This window comes from Gadus chalcogrammus, chromosome 11 (genome assembly GCF_026213295.1).
Source record: "Gadus chalcogrammus isolate NIFS_2021 chromosome 11, NIFS_Gcha_1.0, whole genome shotgun sequence".
Taxonomy (NCBI): domain Eukaryota; kingdom Metazoa; phylum Chordata; class Actinopteri; order Gadiformes; family Gadidae; genus Gadus; species Gadus chalcogrammus.
This window is the reverse complement of record NC_079422.1, coordinates 22273087-22297237: the sequence shown is the minus strand read 5'-3', so window position 1 is coordinate 22297237 and position 24151 is coordinate 22273087. Positions and strand designations below refer to the sequence as shown.

Below are 24151 nucleotides of genomic sequence, written 5' to 3'. Positions count from 1 at the left end.
GGTTCCCAGGCTGGCTGCAAGCTTTGTAAATGAGAGGCAGGGACCGGCGCAGACTTTGACAGCTGGTGGTGGTGGTCTCAAAGTTTACCCCACAAAGTAACGACATGAAGTGCTTCTAATTAAACTTTACCCCGTCTTAAAATGCCACCCTCTATTCTCCTTTAAGAGATGAGAAAGCATTTGAGAACTTTGCGCGGTCAGACATGGATTTACCTCCCTTAGCCTTTTGTACAACTGAAGGCAGGATTCTACAGGTGCTAGAATTGCACCCATTCTAAACAACCTTATAGAGGGCACCTGTTTAACACACGGGTAAGAGTTTTAACTAAAAACAGGATTGACACACAATGTATCATTTGTAAAGGAGTACCATGGCAAACGCTGTTACAACTTAAAATTAGAAAATGATTCAGTGATATAAGTGAGTCGTTAGGCAAATTACATCACATCCCCTGCACAAAAGCATTTTAAAAATAGTTCCTTCCAGTGGTCATTGGTTAAGGGGTGACTCTTGACCACAGAGCCGAACATCCAGACCAAAAGTGATTAGAGAAGCAGACTCGAAACAATCTCTCAAGGTCTAAATGAGGATGTTGAACTAACCCATTTCTTATGATAAATACTGAGACAACATTGTTAATGTTGACACCGACTTGATATTGCTTCTTTGGGCAATTATATTATGGTAATGACTGTTGCCAAACTCATTAGAAAAGCAGCTTTTTCGGGATTTTAATATGCAGACTGAGCAAATACCTAAGATAAATAGAAAGAAAGTGTGTTGAGGACCTGTTTTACTTCGATTTCTATCCATCAACATAGGGATATTTTGCAATAGGTAGGGCCACCATCAGGAGAAAAACAGGACAAGGGATTGTTTTTGTCTTTCTTAAAATAACAAGCTTTTAACAAAGACAACTGATTGTTTAATCTTTCCAAAGACCATTAAGAATCCTGATCTACGGTCTATGGTAAATTGTCCAAAACTGTTGTTTATTCATTGTTGTGGTCATGGGGGTAGGTTTGGTTAAAGCATAAGAGGAGACAATATGAGCAGCAAATTAAGGGTGTGAGCCACAAGATGCAATCAGATTCTACGTCAAAATCCTGTGACTTAATGCTTTTTGAGCAGCAAAGGCAATGTTAGTTTTTTTTGCCAAGAACTGCACTCACAGATCATTTGATTATTAAACTATAAATTCAACATTACAAGCAATGTAGCTTCCCTAAGAAGATGGACTGCTTACACTTAATCAGTTGATCAGCTATCATGTTTTTGGCAAGCCATATTATTTTGGCAGGCCATATTTGATTTGCTAAACCTGCTAGACTCAAAAAACTAAGCTATTTCGTAACACAAACCTGTCGTTTCAACAATCAGTAAAAACATTTGCCACCATTTGCAAACCATAGAGCTATATAGCCTACATTTGATCCATTCATTTGAATACATAGGCTTACTCAATAAAGCATATACATGCATCACTTACAGTATTAACAGTATGTTACATCATGCAAAACATATGTTAATCTTGGTCTGTGTATGTGTATTGGCATGAACAATGCTTGAACAATACAGCCTACATGAAATGTGAGCGTTATATCGGCGATCGATTAAAGACCGTAATTGGGCTAATACATGGTATCGAATTTGTATCAAATTCGGCAAAAGCCCACCAAAACAATGTTATAAAATACATGTAACAGACTCAACGTTATTGTCTCGGTATATGGCCAGACTGGGAGGTGATTGTGATAAAAGCTAGGGAGGGACTTGCATTAAGCTCGTCGCTTTGGAAATGGGCACTGGATTGAACGCCTTAATTGACTCCTACTAATTAGTTGCCATGTTTATATAAAACCCTCTCCAATCAGAGACAATTACCCTGTAGACCAGGGCATCACTCAGTTGAAGTGCAGTAAGGGCAACAACACAGCGGCTAGTCCATGAACACCTAGCTGGCTAGTTAGCAGTAAGGATCACGTTAGACCAGCCAGACACAGCACCGCAGACACCACTAAAACTACTCCAAAAATATGACCTGAGACACGGCAACGTACTGAATGTAACTTAGAAGCAATGTCCAAGCGTTGTACATGTGAATACACTTGTAAATCTATGGTTATACATTTATACCTTGCATCACACATCTTTTTATTCTTTTAAAGGCTGGGTTGATGTCTAGACCGCCGGGACCAACCATCAGAAATTGAACTCATTGAACAATATAAGTGCAAGATGAAGCGTTATTATGTCCAGCGTCGAGTACTGACCGTTAGCCACCTAGTAGCCTACATCAGACAGACCACAAAAACAAAGGCGCGTTTGTCCCTTTGGATAAGAGAATTCTCAATTCAGGAAAACCTTACCACCATTCCCAAGTCTTCTTTCAATCGGCGGGCTTGAATTTGAAAGGCTCTGTGGTTTAATCGTCCAGTCTCGCTGCGAACAGATCCTCCCTACCTAACTTAATTCACTATTCGACATTGTATTACTCCAATGGCGGTAGACACTGTAGCGTGTGCTCCACGCTGTGGATTCTGTGCTTACGGAAGACAAACAATGGAAGACAGACGTCTCGCTTGATGACAGATAATAAGAAGCATCCAGAGGCGCCGCTAGGAATTCTGGGCCCCAACTACAATTCCCATTTGGCCGGTCGAAGGGGCACGTCTAATGGTCTTCGTTCATTTATATTGGTTTATGTTATGGTTTGGTCATAATGTCCCAATCACAATTCCTAGTCACAATTCCTATTCCTGAGTCATTTACATATCACACTGCTTTATTGCCAAATATGGACATGGGCAGTGTGGTTCAACTCTGATCTCCCTCTAAATAAAACATTTGAAAAAATCCTTCAGTTTGTAATTACTGTAAAACTATATAACCATTGTTGAGGGAAGAGAGTCTTTCGTTATTTTAATGTTACAACCAATAAATGTAAATGCTTTACATTAAGGGATACACAGAGGTATCTAAATTGACATTTGCCCTTCTTACCCAATTGTTAAATTCCAAAATCATTATTGTGCATCCAGAAGCCAAGGTCACTGTGTTGGCATTTTCTTTTTGTTTACCACTTTTTGCATTGAGGGTAACAATAGCCTAGAGTTCATGTTAGGGGAATACACTTTTAAATTATTTTCAAAGATCTCCTATTTTTTCTAAATATTTGTTGTTCAAAACGAGTAACAATATCAACAAAAGATTGTAGTTTGTCTACAAGTTACCATCCGCCTTCCCAGCCAAAAGCAGCTGATAATATAGTTGTGCAAGCGGCGCATCACATGTAGCATAATGCCCAGAGCTCTGATAATAGTGCTATTTCGTATCAACTCGTCTGAATCTGGGTAAGAATGGCAAATGTAAATTCTTAGATATCTTGGCGTATCCCTTTAATTCCTATGAGTATCTACTTTATATCGTAATGTTTGATTGTTTCCATGATATCTTCTACAAGACCCATGAGCGTTGTCCACTCTCAACCAATCACAATAGAGCACAACAACCGACTTAAGCAAATTCCGCAAAATAGAACATCACTGGTGGGAACAGAACAGCCCCTTTGCAGCTTGGGAAACAGTAGGGATTTCTCAGTCATTCACGATTCATTCAGAAATAGTTCAATTCCAAGTACTGCTTTGTCCTTTTCATGAATTGAAACCTCATTGACTGCATTCCATCTGCTATTTTGAGTCTTTGAAGGGGTGATATTATGCAACCATGTGTGAGTGGGATTAGACATTACGAGCCGTTTAAAAATCGGTATGATGAATAAGCAATAGTTGCTAGCCTAAGGTCCATTGGGCTGGCTGGTAGACTGATCTATCCATCATATATGGTGGACACTCCCAGTTGTGATGTCACTAAATCGAAATGAAAATGCAGATTTTCCAATGGCTTGTAATGGATCACAATCACAACTGGTGACGTAATATTACCCCTTAAAGTGTAGGTCCTAGAATGTGCTTTCCATTAAAGGTGGGCTTCGGGACAATGTTGGAGAACGGAACATCACTTGAGTTTGACTTTTTCTGAATTGTGTTTTGAGTCTGAATGTCGAGGAAGGACACATAACTCAAGACATGGTCTTGGTTGTGAATATTCCACAAAGATGAAAAATGCTTTTGCACATGAGCCGGTCTTATCAATGAGCGTGATCACTGTTTTTACATTTTTTGAATTTTTAAATAGGTCAAGACACTCAAAAATAAGTACATTAATAAGTTGTATTTCTATTTGACAGGGTTAAATGTATTTTTATTATTAAAAATGTTTTAATCGCTGAAGCAGTTTTGTGAAAGTCAGTAAGCTACGTTTGTAATAGCAGGACTGGCAGGGAGTATGATCGGGTGGCATATCGTCGTTTTTCGGAAATCCGGAAATGTTGAACGATTTGGTGAACGAGTCTTGTGCACTGAAGAAGTTTGGTAACAGTCCTGTTCAGAGCAATGCCCCCTCACTAATTTACTTCAAACAATCAAGGTTAAAAAATAACTTTTGTAGAAACTGCTCCACTCAAATGTATAAATTAACCAATGCCTATATGCAGCTTGGCTGTCCCAAGTGTAATTAGGTAGACATGCCCAGCAATCGGTAAGCTATATGAGTGAGTCAAATGCTCTGGGATAATATCTGTTCTGGATGGCTCGCCTACCTCTGTATTTAGATTTTAGGCTAATTTCCGACTAATCAGGGCATCTATTCCCTGGACTTATCTTACCTTAAAAATGGCTGTGATAAATGCGAGATCCCTGTCATTCTAAGCTTGGTCATATTCTTCACTGGGTTATAATACTTTTTTCACAAAATGTATTTTTATTGTATTATTATTATTATTACTATTAGTAAAGTCACTGGGGAAAGAGTATGAAACAACATCACTTTAAAAGAAGAGAACAGTTTGATTTGGATAATCGACCTTTACATTATGTAAATATGTGAATATTATCACTGCAAATATTGTTATTTTAGCATTTATATTTGAAGTTAAAACGATTTTTTGAGGGCCCTGTCGTCGATCTAATGATTACCACGCGGGTCCTTTTGGTGGCAGTAATGCGCCGATAAGCTAGGTGCTGACCTCCAATCAAATCAAAAGAAGAAGAAGTGTAATGACGTCGAATTCAGGCGACCCTCGCCGGAAACAGTTCGTTCGTCGTTGTTATTCATACATCCATGATTTCTTGCTATGTTTTATCGATCTGCGCGTTATATTAAGCATTTTCACGATTTCTTTGCCTTTCGGAAATCATTCGTGCGGGAAAATATTGGGACGTAACATACACACCTAATTCTCGAAATAACGCTGCACAGTAGACCGTGCTTGTCGGCTTAAAACCTCGCTGAATGCTGATCCAGCCGTGAGGCTAAGGCACACTCAACGGCTAGGTTTGCAGGGGTGTACTTCATATCCAAGGTAAGGCTGCAAAAGTATTTATAGTTCTTTACTTTACTAAAATACCTAAGAGATACCTGTGTTAAACTTGGAGGCCATGTTCTGTTGGTGAAGTCGATGTCTTCCTCGGATATTTCTCAAGGAATTAAGTTGGTTAAAATAACTTTTGGACACAATATCCTGAATCCTAATATGTCAACGTTTTGAATCAGCAGATCATAATGTTCATTGACTTTAATTTTGATTTCCTGTTTAGGTGAATCAGTATGGCGCTGAATATCGGAGAGGAGCGTTTGAAGGAGATGGAGGCAGAAATGGCTCTGTAAGTGTCAATCAAGTCATACGTTTAAACAAACTAACGTCCAGTAGTAGTCGAAACGTACCTCGCAGTAGAAGATATTGGTTTTATATATTTTAGGTTGGTTGAGTTGACTGTTGTGCTCTTTCCTTGTCGGTCTGTGATTGTCTCTATGGCAACAGTTTTGAGCAGGAGGTCCTCGGTGGTCCAGTATCCGCAGGGGGCCCAGACACACTCGACGCAGTACCAGTGACCGTACCAGTGGTCAGAGCTATCATAGGCACCAACACATACAGACAGGTTGGTGACAATATGAGGTGTTATTCCTCTGCTACAACTGTGCGACTATTTACTTCAACTATTTACTTTTTTACTTCCCCTATTGTCAACTGTAATGCGTAAGGAAGGACTTCCCTTGTCTGAATATTTGAAAGAGCAAATCTATATAGATGCCAGTTAGAACGATCATAAAGAACCACTTTACGGACACATTTCAATGAGTCCCACTCTTCACCGTTTCAGGTCCAGCAGACGTTGGAGGCTGCTAGAGCGGCCACTTACATTCCTCCCTCAGGGTTTGTAGGACCAGGTAACTGTAAGCACACCCTGTTTATTTATTTTTTATTATTTATTATTTATTATTATTATTATTTGTTCTATGGATTGCTGTCGGGATTTATAGAGATTTTTTTACACAAATATGACAAAAGTTGCGTTTAAAATGGCCAATGATCGATTTAAATGAGATGACTGCATGTATTCACTGTGGAGAAATGTAATTGTGTGCTTTCCGGAGCCATTGTCCGAAAGGCATTGCCCCTGACGGTGACTGTTTGAATGGGTCTTGTTCACTCCCTAGTTCCTCCGGGGATGCCTCCTCCTCCTCCAATGATGAGGCCAGCGTTCATGCCTCATATCCTTCAGAGACCCGGTAAGATCACTGCCTTTTTTCTTTTTTAATGAATTCAAAGTCATACATGCAGCATGAGAAATGGTGTCGCAGTCTGCTGGAAACCTCCTTTGAGACTGATCCATGTCGTCGTTTGAACGCTGTCCTTCTTAGACTTCTTTGCTTTCCCAACAAGCATGATATTGAGTATTTATTGAGTAATTGTACCACTAAAGGTTAATCTAGACTTTGATCAATTTGGGCATCTAAAAGTGTGTGTGTGTGTGTGTGTGTGTGTGTGTGTGTGTGTGTGTGTGTGTGTGTGTGTGTGTGTGTGTGTGTGTGTGTGTGTGTGTGTGTGTGTGTGTGTGTGTGTGTGTGTGTGTGTGTGTGTTTTAACAGGTGTTCCAAGGATGGCACTGATGCGTGGCCCCCCCCCACAGGGCATGATGGCTCCGCCTCTACCCCGGCCCCCCCCACCACCTCCCATGATGCTCCCCCCGGCTCTCCAGCTCCAGAGGGCCCAGCAGGCCGCCCCCCAGCCTATGCAGCCCCACCCACACCCCCACATGCTGCCAGTGCAACAGGTCAGTGGCTTAGCGCGCGTCTCTCTCGATATCAAACGCCGGCAATATCATGGATTTGACAACTGAGTGTCTCGAGTTTTGATGTTTAACCTCTTGGCCCTGACATTATTTATTTATTTTCTCTTATAAAGCAGCGTAACATAGCCCCCATGAACCCGGCTCCGCCCCCTAGGCCGGTAGGCCCGGCGGCTCTCAAGCCGTCGCCGTCCATCATCCAGGCAGCTCCTACCACCTACTCCTCCCCCCCGACCCCAGCCAGCGGGCCCAGGAGACCCGACATCAGAGCACAACGACAAGCTAGAATGGTAACATCCTTCATCAACGGAAACATTGTTGACACGTCAAACGCTTTCAAACATTGGTGGTTATTTAAGCACATCTGAGCTATGGTTTCTACCTTATCATTGTTTCCGTGTTTCTTTTAAAAAATAAAAACGGATCATTTGAACACCCAATCACTTCTCGCGTTCCTGAGAACGCCTTAACTCTCAGTTCATGACGGAACCGGCCCACGTTGTATTTATTTAGTTTGGCGGTTGCATTTGAATGCCCACTAGTTCTCCGGTGCAGTTGACCCATCGTGTCCTTGTGTTGAATCAACGCTTGCTTTGCAGGAGGAGCTTGCGGCCCGCGTGGCAGAGCAGCAGGCCGCCGTGATGGCAGCCGGGCTGCTGGAGAAGAAGGAGGCGGAGGAGAAGGCCAGCATCGGGCCGGCCATGCCTGACCCAGAGCCTTCGCAGAGCGAGGTAGGAGTCCCGACCATTAACTGCACAGTCGGCGTGACCAACTCTCCCCCTGTAAGCGTGTCGGATTCTTGAATGCAAAAGTCTAAAGTGTTTGTGTAAAAGTTGGGAGTTGTCTTTTTGACATGTGGCGACAACATGATGAACAAGGAGAACTCTTATAGGGAGGGATAGTGTTTTAGGGTTTCGACTTGCGGGTCATAATGGCAGAGGGAAGAGGGGAATAAAGGAATTTGGCCAATATAGTGGTGGTAAAGGAATAATAACATTTTACTGAGTAGGTCTGCGTGAGGAATAGCTGCTTGGAGAATCGTTTAGAGTCTGGAATACCCCTGTCAGGATTTATAAACCATATCACCAGCATAAGCTCAAGTATGATGCCCGCTAAAAATAAAATGGACAAAAACATAGACTTTTGGGGTAATCGCATTTTGTGAATGTTCGAAGCAAGTGTTTTCAACTCATGGTGAAACGTATGCCATGCCACTCCGCCCTCGTTCCCCAGCCCGCGGAGTCGGCCACGGAGGACAAGAAGAAAGGAAAGGTGGAGAAGGTGAAGAAGTGCATCCGGACCGCCGCCGGCACCACCTGGGAGGACCAGAGCATGCTGGAGTGGGAAACAGGTAATGCGTGTGTGGAGCTCATCAATAACCACAAGCATTCCCTTATATTGATAGGAATAGATATTGGTAATGCATGCTCCTCACATTTTTGGGGAAGCTCTTCTTATAAACTCTTGCTCATCAACATACGATTCGGCCGTACCAAGAGTTGCATTTCCCTGCTTTGTAGTTCACTTTTGAAAGAAAGATGTAAGATAATGATGAATGTTTATTTAAAATGTCATTATTTTCATCCTCCTCCCCCCAGACGACTTCCGTTTATTCTGTGGTGATCTCGGTAATGAGGTGAACGACGACATCCTGGCCCGGGCTTTCAGTCGATACCCCTCCTTCCTCAAAGCAAAGGTAGTGTCATTCAGTAGGGCTCAGTGTCCATGGCTATAAAAAACTACATTCAATGCATGGATGGCAAGTGTTTGCTTTGAAGGACAAAACAGTTCACACTGTCTGTCTGGCGAGTATTTATTTGTGCATGTTTTGAAATGTATAACATATATGTAGTGACGTCAGAATCGCCTTATTTCAAACATTACCATTGTAAAAGAAATCTTAACTTTGTACTTAATTTACACCTTATTGATGAGATTTAAAGCACATTAATTTAAGGTTAAACGTGTAAAGTGGGACTAACGCATATTCCCGGTCAGGTGGTTCGAGACAAACGGACGGGGAAGACCAAAGGCTACGGGTTCGTGAGCTTCAAAGACCCCAACGACTACGTCAGAGCCATGAGGGAGATGAACGGTGAGACACGCCAGACATGTCCTTGCTTTCACCCAACCCTGAGTGTAGGAGGCTCGTTACAGCAACAAGGCCCGTTACTTTTCTCCCAAAATCTTCAACTTGCGTCGAAGCGACGCTGCAGCAAGGGCTGTGATTGGTCCACTAACGTGAACCCAACGCAGAACCATAACAGGTTCACGACTGGGTCGAAGTGACTGCGTGGTCTTTACGTTGCGTCAACAACGTGGAACCATAACTACACTGCTACACTGTGAAGGGACCCGCTGACCCAAAAGCATAGGATGGCTTAAATGCAGAGGATAGATATAGTGTTTCTTATTATATATATTCAACCTTACCTAGAAGGATGGATTACATCTTTATCCGTAGCCTTATCGTGTCAAAGTATGCGTTTTGATTTGCGCTCTTGATCTGTCCTAGGGGCTAAGCCATGACACGGTCTGGGATAAGTATAACTGTAGGCCGTTAATTAGTCAACATCAAAGAGCAGAAATAACCCAGCCGGGTTACTAAGTACTACTTTGTATGTACTACTATGTAAACTGTAACAGTATTCCTTCATTTTCTTGGTTTTCTCTGCCTAACATTTTTTGTTTTGGTTTAGGAAGTTAAAATATGAAGGATGGAATGATTTGATACATCATTGACATCTACATTTACAGATATGCCCTCAAATATTTAACCTCAATTGTACAAATGTGTGTTACCATACAACGCTTTTAAACTGCATAGCTCATGTTCACCTTTTAACAAGTTAAATTTATACATGTCTTCTTTGCAGGGAAATATGTGGGCAGCCGTCCAATCAAACTGAGGAAGAGCATGTGGAAGGACCGCAACATGGAGGTGGTCCGGAAGAAGCAGAGGGAGAAGAAGAAGCTGGGTCTCAGGTAGCACGGCTCCTGGTTCGCACAACTGGGGCTCATGGAAAGTGGGCGGAATTGTTATTTTTGTTTTGGTCGAGATCGGCGTTGGACAAACGTATCATTGTAGTTGTGGTTCAGGGTTCTGAATTTGACATGACAACATTGTTTTTCAAATAAAACCAGATTTTCTGGATGAATTTTACCTTGGTCCGCTCATTCTTTTTCATATCTAACTTGATATTCTCTACGTTGTAGGTATGATTTAAGAGTGGAAAAGGGCAGTATTTTTTACTATTAACAACCAAAAAAGTGTTACGTTATTTCATCTCCCCGATGTGTTTCTGGTAAGACAACTGGGGCTACAGGACTTTCTAACTAATTTAGTTTGGGGAAACACGAAAATCCAAATAGCCAATACAATATTTAGATAACTTCATGAATTACACCATACATTAGATTTAGTGCAGCAGTGTTTTATTATTCATGCAAGTAAATTCCATATGTATATCAGGAAGGAATGAAATGTAATATAATATGAACCAGATGGAAAATATCAGTCAACAATCTCACTTTTCTGTCATAGTAACCAAACATCGACTAGCCGTGGAATACGTTGTGAATGAACCCAAACAGTCCGCCTGGTTTCTGGAATTTGTAACATCCCCACGCCGCTTGCCTCAGCTGACAACTGGCTCCCTTCTGACACTTGGCGTTCACGCACTTGACCACCCCACGCTCGCACTTACAGACGCGCTTGCAGCCGTCTGTGATCACCTGTGACCCGGCCGGGAGGTAGCGGCCTTCAAACTGGCAGCCACACTGGTCCGGTCGTACGCAGCGATCCTAGCAGGGGGAAACCGATGGTCACAAAGTTAGCCAACGTACCTTAACCACAACTTTGCCTTCTACGTCTCTGAAAAGCTCTGCAGATGGATTCACTCAAGATTGGCAAACATTATTACATGCTTGTCTGCATTAGCTATCTAATCCTATTGGTAGTAGGCTTTGTTACGACAGACTCAGACTATGTGCAGGGAACGGGGACAGACTATAGTGTTTATTCACAGCTTGGGCAGAAATCCCCCGGGACAGCTCACAGTGGTGAGTTCCACCTAAACCGTTTATTTTTTTACCAACAATGATGAGATATATGTTATTTCCTTGTAAAATATTATAGCTTTTTTATAGGCCTAATCAGCTGGAATTAAGTTTATTATGACTTATATAATGCACACCCTTGGAACATTCACTGACCAATCAGTCCTCCTTGTGTTTTTATACCATACAGCGGTATAAAAACACCAGAAGTAGCACGTACAGAACCTTCTACTCAGACTGGGTGAAGACAATCCGGCCAGAGCCCTTAAACCGAGGGGTGTTAAAAGGGGAGTCATGAGGGAATCATGAACTACTGCCTGACCGGGGTGAGGGATCAATAGGCCGGGACATGGTCATGGCAGTTACAGTACAGCGCTAGTGTAAGTAGTAGTAGTGTAGAGTGAGTACCTGACTCAGTCACAGTACAGCACTAGTGTTAGTAGTGGTAGTGTAGAGTGAGTACCTGACTGAGCACGAAGCCTTGTTGGCAGACGCAGCCCTCGGCGGAGGGGTCTCGACATTTAGAGGAGGGGGACAAAGACCCACAGGTGGCCGGACATCCTGGGGCTGCCAGGCTGTACACACTGTTGGCTGGACACTGCATCCCTGTGATGCATACACACACACACAGACACACACACACAGTACACAATTGTGGTTGTGTCTCCCTTAAGTTCATTCACAATTCCCATTACATTCCATTTACATGTAATGCATATCATTCAGCCAGGTTGAATGTGTGTCTTTGTTTCTGTCTGTCTGTCTGTCTGCCTGTCTGTCTGTCTGTCTGTCTGTCTGTCTGTGTCTCTGTGTCTCTGTGTCTCTGTGTGTGTGTCTCTGTCTGTGTGTCTCTGTCTGTGTGTGTGTCTCTGTGTCTGTTAGTCTCTGTGTGTGTGTCTCTGTCTGTGTCTCTGTGTCTCTGTGTGTGTGTCTCTGTCTGTGTGTCTCTGTCTGTGTGTGTGTCTCTGTGTCTGTTAGTCTGTGTGTGTGTGTCTCTGTCTGTCGGTCTCTGTGTCTGTCTGTCTCTGTGTCCGTCTGTGTGTGTCTGTCTGTCTGTCTCTGTCTGTCTGTCTGTCTGTGTGTGTGTGTCTCTGTGTGTGTGTGTCTGTCTCTGTCTGTCGGTCTCTGTGTCTGTCTGTCCGTGTGTCTGTGTGTCTGTGTGTGTGTGTGTGTGTGTGTGTGTGTGTGTGTGTGTGTGTGTGTGAGTGGGGCTCAGTTCTTACAGCAGAAGTTCTTGCTCCTCCAGTCCTCCACGGTGCCCCCCTGCTGCTGGCAGTCGTCCACGTAGTCGCTGATGATGTCGCAGGCGGCGTCGGCCTTCCCGTTGGTCAGCGTCATGTCGAACACACAGTCCCCGTAGTACTGCTCCGCGTCCAGGAGCCGCGCACAGTCCCTCAGGGGCCCGTCCCGCTTCCTGATCACCTCACAGGTCGCCTTGTAGGCAGGGGGCACACTGCCAGGGCCAAGCTCTGGTGCACAGTCCTTACCTGAGAGAGAGAGAGCGAGAGCGAGAGAGCGAGAGCGAGAGAGAGCGAGAGAGAGAGAGAGAGAGAGAGAGAGAGAGAGAGAGAGAGAGAGATTATTTGTGCAAGGAATTCTTCATTGGAAAGGAAAAACAACTGAAGAATTGTTTCCCCTGAAAATGAATGAAGTTAATCTCAAAGACGTTTAGGAGACATTAAGATCTTAATTTAAATTTAAAGTTTTGATTCCCCTTGCAATTATACAATGACCAATTTGTCTCTGAACCATTTTTGTCACTCCCAATGCAACCATAATGCTTTCAATACTTATTAACATCAGAAAAAAAGCGTTGACCCTAGCCTTACACTCATGAGAACAGCCTGGCACGTTTGCAAGCCATTGGCTGATTCCAAACTCCTTTGCATTGGAAGCAGCTTTCCCACTGGCCAGCATGAGGTCATCTTTTGGATCATTGTTGAAGTTTCCACAGAGACCACATAACGCGTTATGATAAGTGGTCGCTACCATCACCTTCACGGCACTACGCCAATCATAAGAGACCTTAAGAACAAAAGACGAATAAGAACAAAATAAACCTTTCAGGGAGTGTTATGTATACTTTAATATTCATCAACTTCCACCATCACCACAAGGACAATAACAAAACAGGCCTATCAAGAAACATTACTATATTCCATAATAACTATTATATCACCAAATCATTGAAAGCGTCTTGCCGTTTATTGTCAACTTTTGGAAAACAAAATGTATCTGCATAAACCATAAAAATAAAACTGTATCATAGACTAGAGACATGAATGGACATGATTCAAACGGTTTATACCATGTGTGTGTGTCCATAATGGACATGATTCAAACGGTTTATACCATGTGTGTGTGTCCATAATGGACATGAATCAAACGGTTTATACCATGTGTGTGTGTCCATAATGGACATGAATCAAACGGTTTATACCATGTGTGTGTGTCCATAATGGACATGATTCAAACGGTTTATACCATGTGTGTGTGTCCATAATGGACATGAATCAAACGCTTTATACCATGTGTGTGTGCCCATAATGGACATGAATCAAACGGTTTATGCCATGTGTGTGTGTCCATAATGGACATGAATCAAACGGTTTATACCATGTGTGTGTGTCCATAATGGACATGATTCAAACGGTTTATACCATGTGTGTGTGTCCATAATGGACATGATTCAAATGGTTTATACCATGTGTGTGTGTCCATAATGGACATGAATCAAACGCTTTATACCATGTGTGTGTGTCCATAATGGACATGAATCAAACGGTTTATAATATGTGTGTGTGTCCATAATTGCTTGTTTTCCTTACCTTCAGGAAACTGGTTTCCAGGACGGCCCGCCTGTTTCTTCTATGAACCGTGACCAGTGATTGGTTTGAGGAGAATGGAAGGTAGACTGCCTCCCCATCCACCTGTTAACATATTCATATACCGTACACACACACACATGAATACACGCGCACATTTATAAACTGTGCACACACATTAATACACCGTACACACACCATTTCCAAGCGTGCGCTGTAAGTCTGTGTATTTAAATCGGTACCAAGACTATTTGTGGGTCGTAGGAATTGGGGGCATTGGTGAATGTAATATTTGTGCGTCAACTTGTGTGTGGGTACTGCGGGAGCATCATACCTGGACTTGTCCTTGGAAGTCTTTAGAAATGATGTACGTGTTGCCGTAGACCTTAACAGTCACTGTTTTTGCATAGGAAACTCTTTTGTGTACCACGATTATTGTTTTCTAGGCTAACCTAGACGACAGGGAGGACATTAGATAATAATTGTTATTTGCTAAAAGAAAGCTCACATTGTAAACATTTTGTGACAACAGAAGGGCAAAAATGTAAGGATCAAGAAAACATCTACCGCAGAAAAAGATGCATAAAATCCATCAGACAAGATTTGTCATTTAACACAGAACAGTAGGCCTACGTTCTATCTCTACAGTTTTGCCCTGTTCCTTCCAATGTTTACTCTGGACCCCACTACTGTGCACGGCTGTGCACAAATATTCCCAACCCTCCATATCCTAACGTTCCTTTTCGTTAGCCGTTCTCACCTCAAACTTCTCCAGTCCCGTTGTGTTTTTACACACGCTGGCAAACTGGTAGACACAGTTGCCCTGGAAATCAAACTTGCGGCCGTCGAAGGTGCGGAAGTGTGGGTCTCCCTGGGCCGAGCAGGTCTTGAAGCTCAGGGGGAAGCAGTCCTGGACCCCGTCCCTCACGGCGCAGTGCTCGTCGGCCTTGCAGCCCCTCGGGTGACACTGCGCCTGCTGCGTCGCTCCGTCACACACGCATCTGCTGTTGCACTCCGAGTCGTCCCAGAACGACTGACCATGCAGATGGTAGCGGCCTTCGTGGTTGCAGCCACAGCTGGTTGCCTTGTCCACACACCTGTTAAGACAGTGTAAGGAACTGAATGAGTGGTTGTTCACATGTGGAGCAAGTAGCGATTTCTTCCTGCCCGTGCACACCGTGCATAAACAGAACTTGGGTTATTTCTTCAGATTTTATGACGTGTTGTACTTTGTCTTCTTTATTCATGTAATGATTAATTTCGTACAAATCCTTTTCCTCAGTTCCTTTAAATAAATGCTGTCATAATTCGATTAATCAAAAATGATTATGGTTAAGAGTATTGGTTCGCTTTTGACCCAATCTGAATGGATAATGAAAGTTGATAATAATGTTATTCCAAATCATACTATTCATCAATAAAGGCGTATCCTTGAATTTACATGAGATTGTACAAATCCAAATATCAATAATATATAGGCCTATATATATATTTGGATTTATTGTTTTTGTTATTTTTATTATTGTTATGATACAGGAGGATCTGTCCCCTTCATAAAGGAGAACAACCTACTTCTCTCCACTGAGCACAAAGCCAGGGTCGCAGAAGCAGCCTTCTGAGCAGACCGTGGAGCACAGGTCGGGAGCAGGACTGCAGGTCTCTGGACACGCTGGCCCACACTGTTTGTAATGGCTGTTCACAGGACAGGCCAGGGCTGACGGAACACAGACAGGAGGTGGGTTCACTTTAAGTTTTATTACAGGCCTTTTCAGCAGGTAGTTGTCAGAGTGCAATGGTGTAGCTGTCTGGCCCATCTCAAAGACTTTCATGTAGGGCCTAAACAAATGTTTGTTTTAGTCACTATTTATCGCCGAATGAGGAAACTCAATTGTCATTCAGCCTATGGCCTAGATAGGCTCAATCAGAGCATTTGTAGTATTATGAATGTTATTGTGGGGCGGTGCCAAAAACTTTTGGATGATGGGAACAATTACCACTTACCGCCATAGGTGTCGCCAAAGAGAACAGAAATCTTCGATATTACCGCTTAAAATAAGGTAAATGGCTGTTTGTGAATGCATATACGTAACCGTTACTTACCACATTTTGTTAATTCTCTCCATGGTGAGACGGTGACTCCAGCCTTCTGGCATTCAGCGTTATAACTAGACAGTGCCTCACAGAGAACCGCCTGTCTCCCCTCGTTCACACAAACATCATACAAGCAGTCGTACATAAACTGTTTGATGTCCACACTAGGATGGCAGCTCGCAAAAGGCCCCTTCTTATCCTCTGCAATGCCGCAAAACTCATGGCCAGCATACCTAGGAAAAAAGTGACAATGAAGCATTAATTTTTGATCTAATTTCAAAACGGCATCCCATTATTGAACATCTTTTTCCAACATAATAATTTCCGATGTGAATCCGTAAAAAAACCTTGAGGTTCACCATGCACCAGTATTATTATATAATTTGTATTCGGGGCATTACATTTGAGTGCCTATTACACCACCAGGTGTGAGTGTGATTGGCCGTTACAAGCCGCTTTGAAAATCGGTATTTTCTGACATCTCAAGTGGGCGTGTCCAAATCGATTAATGACGGATAGATTAGCAACGTTTGCTGCAGTCAACAGGGTAGGCTGGTAGACTGATCTATCCCGCTAGTAACGGTGGTATAATATATACCACCAGGTAGCCTACTTTATTCAAACGCGTCACTGAAACGTACCGCTTCTGGTCCTCGGGGGAACACTGTGGACACGTGCCCTCACAGTGGTGGTAGCAGAAGGGGTCCCCGTCCGTCACACTCCACGAAACAGCCCAGTCCGTCACGTTTGCGTACGGAGTTCCTGCGGTTGTATTTAGTTCGTCCTCTTTGTTGCCGTTGTAGTTGCCGCAGAGTCCGTCGACGTTCCCGTAGTAACTGCTACTGAGGGACACCGTAGCGACCGTAGACCAATCGAAAGTGATCTCTATACCTAGTTCGGTTTTGATGACTGCTCTGATCCCAGACTCGGTGATGGAGACGCCTCCTGCCAGGTCAACCGGCAAATCGGCTTTAATACCGTCAACCTACGGAGACACAATGATGTATTCATAGTGAGGCAATGATTAGGAAAATCATTTAGATAATATGGTCCTTATTTATTAAATAAATTAGCATTTCATTACAAATATATTCATATTCCTGCCTCTATTGAGTCACCTGCCAGAATCTTCATTACCATTAAAGCTAGGGTAGACAGTTTATAAGAGTTTATTATTTTTCATAATGTTTTTTGACGTTTGTGTAATGGTTGCAAACTTTGTAAACGTTATTTGATATATTGTAAATTAAATGTTGTATATATCCTCTGCTTAATTGAACTGCGATATGGCCATCCAGACAGGAGGGGGCGCGATGAGGTGTTTGTGGGTAAATGTGGAGAAGGCGGGAAAGTAGAGGAAAGGGAAGACGTGCTGGAGTTGGGAAGAAAAGGAAAGATGTTCGTTGGATGGAGTACATGTTTTTCGATGGAGTACTGTCTGTTGATGACATATCAGCAACTCTGAAGATTCAAGATAAAGTTCAACACGAACTTTGCGGAAAGCTCCACCGGACCAGTCCACATTAACGACCCGGTCAGTTAATTAACACAAGTAGCTGAACTGTAGTGGCCTGCTAACTAGCGCAGCTAGCGACGCTACTACGAAAAGATTTTCCGTGGACCGCCGCACCAGATAGTGGGTGTGACCACGAGGGTTGGCTCACCTTCCTCTGGCGAAGAGGAATCAAGCGACAAGCCAGTGAGGAGCGCCTTTGTCCTTTCGACAGACTTTCGCGGACTTTCCCCATACTGGTCTTTCCACGGACATTCAAGGACGCCCGTTGCCGTTCACCTGGACGTGTGAGTAGCCTACCGTTACGTTTCTCTTTGGCTCGGAGGAGCGAAGAGGACAACTAATCATCAACAGGCCTGCAACAGGGTTATCTTTTTGTACAGGATTGTTTTCTTTTATATATTATGCCGGCTTAGTTTAGTAATGTTATTAATTATAGCCTGTATTCATAGGCGTCGATTACGGGGGACGGGGGAAATGTCCCCCCCCACTATTTCAAATACAAATTTTGTCCCCACCTCTCTTAAAAATGTGCAAACCAATTGCGACCGAAAAAATCCCCACATACTCAACCGAAATCGTCGAGTATAAAATCACGCGATAGACGCGCACGAAGACATAATTTATTAGATAGGCCTAATAAACCGTTGGAACACACAAGACCGGAACCCATAGCAACGCCGGTAAACAAACCCCGAGAAGCCCAATCCCTATGAGAGCTCCCCGCGCTACGGCCATCCGGAGGCGCACTGAGCTTTGTATATATTATATATACAATTATATTATATTATATACTATTATATATAGAGCTCTGAGAGTCGCAAACGGCAACAATCACTTTCTCCTCCATGCTGCAGTTCACCCCGGACTGCACTGCACTTAGTTTGACGGTTGAACGCTGATTGGCTGTTACTTTACACATGTCACTCAGTGGCCACGCTGTTGAACGCTGATTGGATGTCATCACGCGAAATTCGTGTCAAAGTTGAAATACTTCAACTCGAGCGAATTTGTCGCGCCACAAATCCTCGTGAACGCGCTCGCCTGTGCACGGCGAAAGTGTGGCGCGACAAATCAAAACTTGTCGCCAGTTTTCTCTCGCGAAAAATTCACCGATACGCGTTCACTTTGTATGGGATCCTGTCGACCCATCACGTTTGGTGTGAACGCACAATGAACGCACTGGAGAAGTTTCAAGAGGGACAGCCACAACAGTTTTATACAGAAAATAGCCGGTCCGTTTGCTTCCTGTAAAAAGCATGTTTGTGACACTGGATAACGATATGGATACATCATCTGGCCTGCATGTGGAGGGCCACATAAGGTAAGAAATTGGTTTACGTAAACTTTGCTGCTGGTTCTGTTTGCTCGTGATGACCTGGCCAAAGGTTACCCACGGTCCTAACGCCTCGTTTCCACATACGTATGTTTTTCGTATCCGTGCTTCCGTAGATTTACGGAAGGAGTCGCAAGTGTTTTACGTACGGGCATGAATTTATTTACGGACAAAAGATGTTAGGAGGAAACCGATGGATTGCTTACTCCGGGTAGGAAATGAGTCCTTAGCCCAAATGAAGGAGTTCAAGTACCTCGGGGTCTTGTTCGCGAGTGAGGGTACTATGGAGCGTGAGATTGGCCGGAGAATCGGAGCAGCGGGGGCGGTATTGCGTTCGCTTTACCGCACCGTTGTAACGAAAAGAGAGCTGAGCCGCAAGGCAAAGCTCTCGATCTACCGGTCGATCTTCGTTCCTATCCTCACCTATGGTCATGAGGGCTGGGTGATGACCAAAAGGACGAGATCGCGGGTACAAGCGGCCGAGATGAGTTTTCTGCTCCTTTACTTAGAAAGGAGTCAGCTGAGGTGGTTCGGGCATCTGGTAAGGGTGCCCACTGGGCGCCTTCCTTGGGAGGTGTTTCAGGCACGTCCAGTGGGGAGGATACCTCGGGGAAGACCCAGGACTAGGTGGAGAGATTATATCTCAACACTGGCCTGGGAACGCCTCGGGATCCCCCCGTCAGAGCTGGTCAATGTGGCCCGGGAAAGGGTAGTCTGGGGCCCCCTGCTTGAGCTGCTCCCCCCGCGACCCGACCCCGGATAAGTGGTCGAAAATGAGATGAAATAAGTAAACGTTCAACTACTTTCCTTTATGTTGGCTGCTTACTAATACGTGTAGTGTTTATATTGTGTATGTTTAGTGTTTAACATTTATTAAGGATGCTCTTGTTATATGGTTACCAAATATAGGAAATCAAAACTAATATTTTAAGATTGATAGAAGAACCTAGGGCCCTGCCCTCTTTACTATGGGGTAAAAGGGCTACATTTGGTTAAAAAAACTAAAGCCTACCAGTACAGTTCCTCTGAGGCCACTGGGCATCTCGATGGTGTGGCCTAGCAGCACCACGGTGATGGAGCGAAGGAAGGAGCCCGGGAAGTTCCCCCTCAGCTCGTTCTTACCCAGCACCAGCACCTCCGGGAGGTCCGGGTCTTTACCTGGAGGGATAGCAGGTGAAGGCTGGGATCAGGAAGCAGCCCCCATTGATTGTCCTGGATCGGTCAGTCTGAGATTATGTATTTCTATTCTCTTTTTTGTATTATCATTTATTTAAAAAATGTTGTGCACATTTGCTGTGACAATCTGCTGAAGCACTTACATGCGGCAACAAATATGCGGGCAACATACACGGCCAAATAATATATATAAATATTTTAACAAACATAAACTTATAAATAAAGCCTTGCAACACGTCTGCATTAAAAAGAGATGTACTTAGCTTAGCGATCTACTAAGTACATACTTAGTTTACGAATCGATGTACTAAGTACACTTAGATGTACTTGGCATTATAAGCGTCTTAGAGTACCATATTAAGCGCTATATAAATTTCATTTATTATTATTATTATTATAGCGCCTTAGCCTAGCTCTTGTTGTATACGTGGAATGGGTTAACCTAATATTTGTTAGTGCTTGGCACTTGTTTCTATGAACCTCTTTGCTGTACCGACAGCGATTTATTGTTTCTCTTTCTTCTGAAAATTTTACTTATTGTAAGTCGCTTTGGATAAAAGCGTCTGCTAAATGCCCTAAATGTAAATGTTCTGAATTCCCCTATGTATTTGTCTGATTTGGAAATTCTGTCAGGCAGATAGTAATGCGCCCTTACCACTAGATGGGGTCCTTATACCTTTTGGTAAACATTGACCGCCGTCGCGCATTATTCTAGTTCGTTCCACCACGTAACATGGAGCAAGTGTGCGTGTGCGTTCCTGACCAAGTGAGTTATTCATTGATATTTATATTGATATTTTGTGCATACAAAAAGTAAGAACAGTACAGTTCACTTATATGTTAGTGTTGGGTCAATAACTTCCGCCTGTTCAAGTGTTGCGCAACTTTACTGTGCATTCACTTCGCAGCCGCGATTGCATTCAGATCACGGCCATTAGTTCAGTTCAATTATGTACTTGTATTTGGCTCCATTTTGGTAACATTGCAGATACCACACACATTTGACATCCCAAATCCTGTATGCACCTGAATCGACATAAAGACCCTGAACCAATCTCTGCCTACGCTACTCCTTACAACGAGTCCCGCTGTGGATGAGCAATCCACCCTAATCTCAGATAACATTACATCCTTCAATTATCAATAGTAAATGTAAATCATTATTGAAATAAGAAGTCACTGCAAACCTGTGGTGTTGACGAGGACATAGCTGCAGGTTCCCTGGAAACCGTAGGTCCAGCCGTCGAAGGTGCTGTAGTGGGGGTCTCCGTGGACCCAGCACACCGCCTTAGAGTCGGGGACACATACCCCCTGGCCCTCCTCCACCTCACAGTGCTCCTTCACCCTGCAGCTGGCCCCGGCACAGGTGTCTGGGTCACAAGGAAATAGAGAGTATAGTAAAGGATAGTATGGTGTTTAGTATATTATAGGGGTGCAACGGATCACAAAGCTCGCGGTTCGGATCGGGTCACGGTTTTTGAGTCACGGGTCGGATCATCTTCGGATCAACAACAACAATAAAGATAACAAGACAAATCTGACTTTAAATAAAATCTTCAACTGTGTAAAAACAAAATAAAGTGAAAAATTAGGTAATAATCCTGCTTTCTTTAAGCATGGTCAATATTTAAAAATGTGCAATCTGAGGCATTATTCCTTCTTCTTTTTAACATGGATAGGATAGTAAATAATCCCTAACCCTGGTTTTACAATTCAGGATGTCTGCATTGCCTGGGGAGAGTTTAGAGTCTACACTCTCCCAAGGCAATGCAGACATCCTTATCTTCTTTTTTTTAGTTTGGTAGCGAAATACAGTTTCTGTGGTGTTTTATTTGGCATTTTGTAAATCCATTGATTTCGGTTGGGAGACTCATTGCTCATTGCAAGGGGGGTTGGTTGTAGTCTTTTCGCTCGGTTCTAGCCCTACTGTCGATACGGCGAACCGAGCGAAAAGACTACAACCAAACATAAACACGTCCGGTTCCGGTTTACGTTAGGATTTACGGAACGCCAAATAAAACACAACGTAAACTGTATTTCGCTACGATACTTGATGATATTGTTAATACCGGAATTGTCCTCTAAACATGCGCTGATCACGTCAACGCACAACTTTTTTTTTTATCAGCCGATCCGCGGATCACTTGCGTCCCGAACCGTGAGGGTTGATCCGTACGGATCACGGGAAACCCGTGAACCGTTGCACCACTAGTATATTATAGGATAGCATGGTGTAGCATAGTGTAATGTTGTACAGTATTGTATTAGTGTAGTACATTATAGATAGCATTGATACTATATAGAATCGCACAGTCCAGTAGAGTATACTATTGTGATATTGTAGTATGATGGCATACTATAGTTAAGTATAATTTAGTATTATAGCATAGTATAGTGTACTGTGGTGTGTTGTAGTACAAAAAAAGTAACAGTTGAAGTTGAGAGAAAGAAGGAGGAATCATTGTGGGAATAACATGGAAACCAAAGTGTAGGATTCGGGGGTTGAACTCGATCAATGCCTTACCGATCGGGTTACAACCCAGGGTTCCATCCTGGACGTCACATTTGTCCTCGTTCTGACAGCTGGTAGCGCTGCAGTTAAAGATACCGGCGCCACACTCGCATCTCTCTGAGCAGTCCTCTTGCAGGACTGATTCACCTGACTGGATACCAAAGGACATTGATGTAAAATAACTGATCCCTCACAGTCGTGTGGATTATGCCCAACCGTTTGATAAACTCATGGTCAACTCAAGGTCAACTCAAGTTTTTTATATAAAAGGGGGGGTCAAGGGGGGAATTAAGCAACAGAATTCAACTGAAATAGGCTCTCAACTGCTAATTTTGTATTCAGTATTACATTTTTGGTTTTCTATTTAGTTTCTAATTTTATTTTTATCTCTACAAAAGTTACCAAAATGCGGACCTCAGAGACCTTATAGCTACGAGCGCTGGTGTCACCTTGTAGTACTGGCCCTCCACGGAGCACCCACAGCGCTCGGTGGGCACACAGCGGCCCCCGTCGAACACCAGGTCCCCGTCACACTGGCAGCCCTCGTGGCAGCGGGGGCAGGGTCCCGGCGCCGCCAGGTGGGCACACGTGGCGGTGCAGGTGTCCGGGCACAGCTCGTAGTGAGTCCCGCTGGGACAGGAAGCGACTGGGGGACAAGAGGCAGCAGTCAAAACGATTGTCACGGGAGCATAACTGCTACAGGATTGAACATTTGGACAGTTGGCTAATGGTTCCCCGACAACGGCCGATGGCTCGCAGGAAATTAGACTTTGAGATCAAAGGGGATCGAAGGGATTAGTCTTTTTGATGTTTTTTCATTGATGTTTGATACTCCAACCCATTACAAGTTACTCTAACGTATTTATCCAGATTAAAGAAGGTCCATAAGGTCTTAGAAATGTTCAAATTTCAGTTACTTTAAATTCCTTCTTTTTTTGTGAATGTGTATAAGAATAACAACATGTAAGATTGTGACTCGTCACAGTGAATACAATACAATAATCAAATGGGCAAAATCAAATAAAGTAGTATGACTAATGAAACAGCTTGTGGTTAGATATAACATATCAGTCAATATTAATTCAGTCATAATGTACCAACTAGTTGACAATTTGGTCATAAATTGGCATCAGCAAACTAAGTACGTTTTCAAAGTGTACACGTGAACGTGAACACAAGTTAACTTGACGTGTGGTTGAAGGAGAACGCTCATGTATGCTTTCCAGAAATGCAGGATTAAAGTAGCGCGCATCATGCTGGAGATTCCCTTACCACAGAAGCCATGCACTCTCCACTCGGCAACAGTGGCCCCCGATGACTGACAGATGGAAACGTAGTCCTGGATGTGGCGACACACCACGTCCTGCCCGCCCCCGTGGCTGATCTCACTGGAGACAAAGGGAACTTGTTACTTTAAAGGTGACGTATTATACCTCCAGGTTTGAGTG

At 43.5% G+C, this 24151-nt stretch overlaps 3 protein-coding genes across 4 annotated transcripts; 1 reads left to right on the top strand and 2 right to left on the bottom strand.

The window, feature by feature from the left end:
• Positions 1-5118: 5118 nt before the first annotated feature.
• rbm42 (RNA binding motif protein 42) lies at positions 5119-10360 on the top strand. Of its 2 annotated transcripts, none has more exons than XM_056602205.1 (12): positions 5119-5423; positions 5659-5724; positions 5883-6000; positions 6223-6289; positions 6560-6631; positions 6992-7176; positions 7308-7481; positions 7791-7922; positions 8425-8542; positions 8790-8887; positions 9190-9286; positions 10068-10360. In XM_056602205.1, exons 2-12 carry the CDS (start codon positions 5669-5671, stop codon positions 10178-10180), a joined length of 1230 nt encoding a protein of 409 aa, XP_056458180.1. In that variant the 5' UTR covers positions 5119-5423; positions 5659-5668; the 3' UTR covers positions 10181-10360. The 2 variants fall into 2 exon arrangements, with proteins under 2 accessions (XP_056458180.1, XP_056458179.1); XM_056602204.1 differs by having other exon boundaries at positions 6223-6295.
• Positions 10361-10611: 251 nt separating this feature from the next.
• LOC130391387 (IgGFc-binding protein-like) lies at positions 10612-14177 on the bottom strand. Its single transcript, XM_056601491.1, has 5 exons — positions 14079-14177; positions 13080-13275; positions 12474-12737; positions 11714-11856; positions 10612-10995 (listed from the first exon to the last, which is right to left on the bottom strand). Exons 2-5 carry the CDS (start codon positions 13240-13242, stop codon positions 10750-10752), a joined length of 816 nt encoding a protein of 271 aa, XP_056457466.1. The 5' UTR covers positions 13243-13275; positions 14079-14177; the 3' UTR covers positions 10612-10749.
• On the bottom strand, positions 14092-24110 carry LOC130391385 (IgGFc-binding protein-like). The gene is made up of 11 exons (XM_056601489.1): positions 23976-24110; positions 23153-23349; positions 22716-22854; positions 21379-21561; positions 20028-20173; positions 16808-17151; positions 16176-16399; positions 15648-15789; positions 14836-15172; positions 14410-14527; positions 14092-14180 (listed from the first exon to the last, which is right to left on the bottom strand). The coding sequence occupies exons 5-10, from the start codon at positions 20055-20057 to the stop codon at positions 14462-14464; spliced, it is 1143 nt and encodes a 380-aa protein (XP_056457464.1). The 5' UTR covers positions 20058-20173; positions 21379-21561; positions 22716-22854; positions 23153-23349; positions 23976-24110; the 3' UTR covers positions 14092-14180; positions 14410-14461.
• Between the last annotated feature and the right edge of the window lie 41 nt (positions 24111-24151).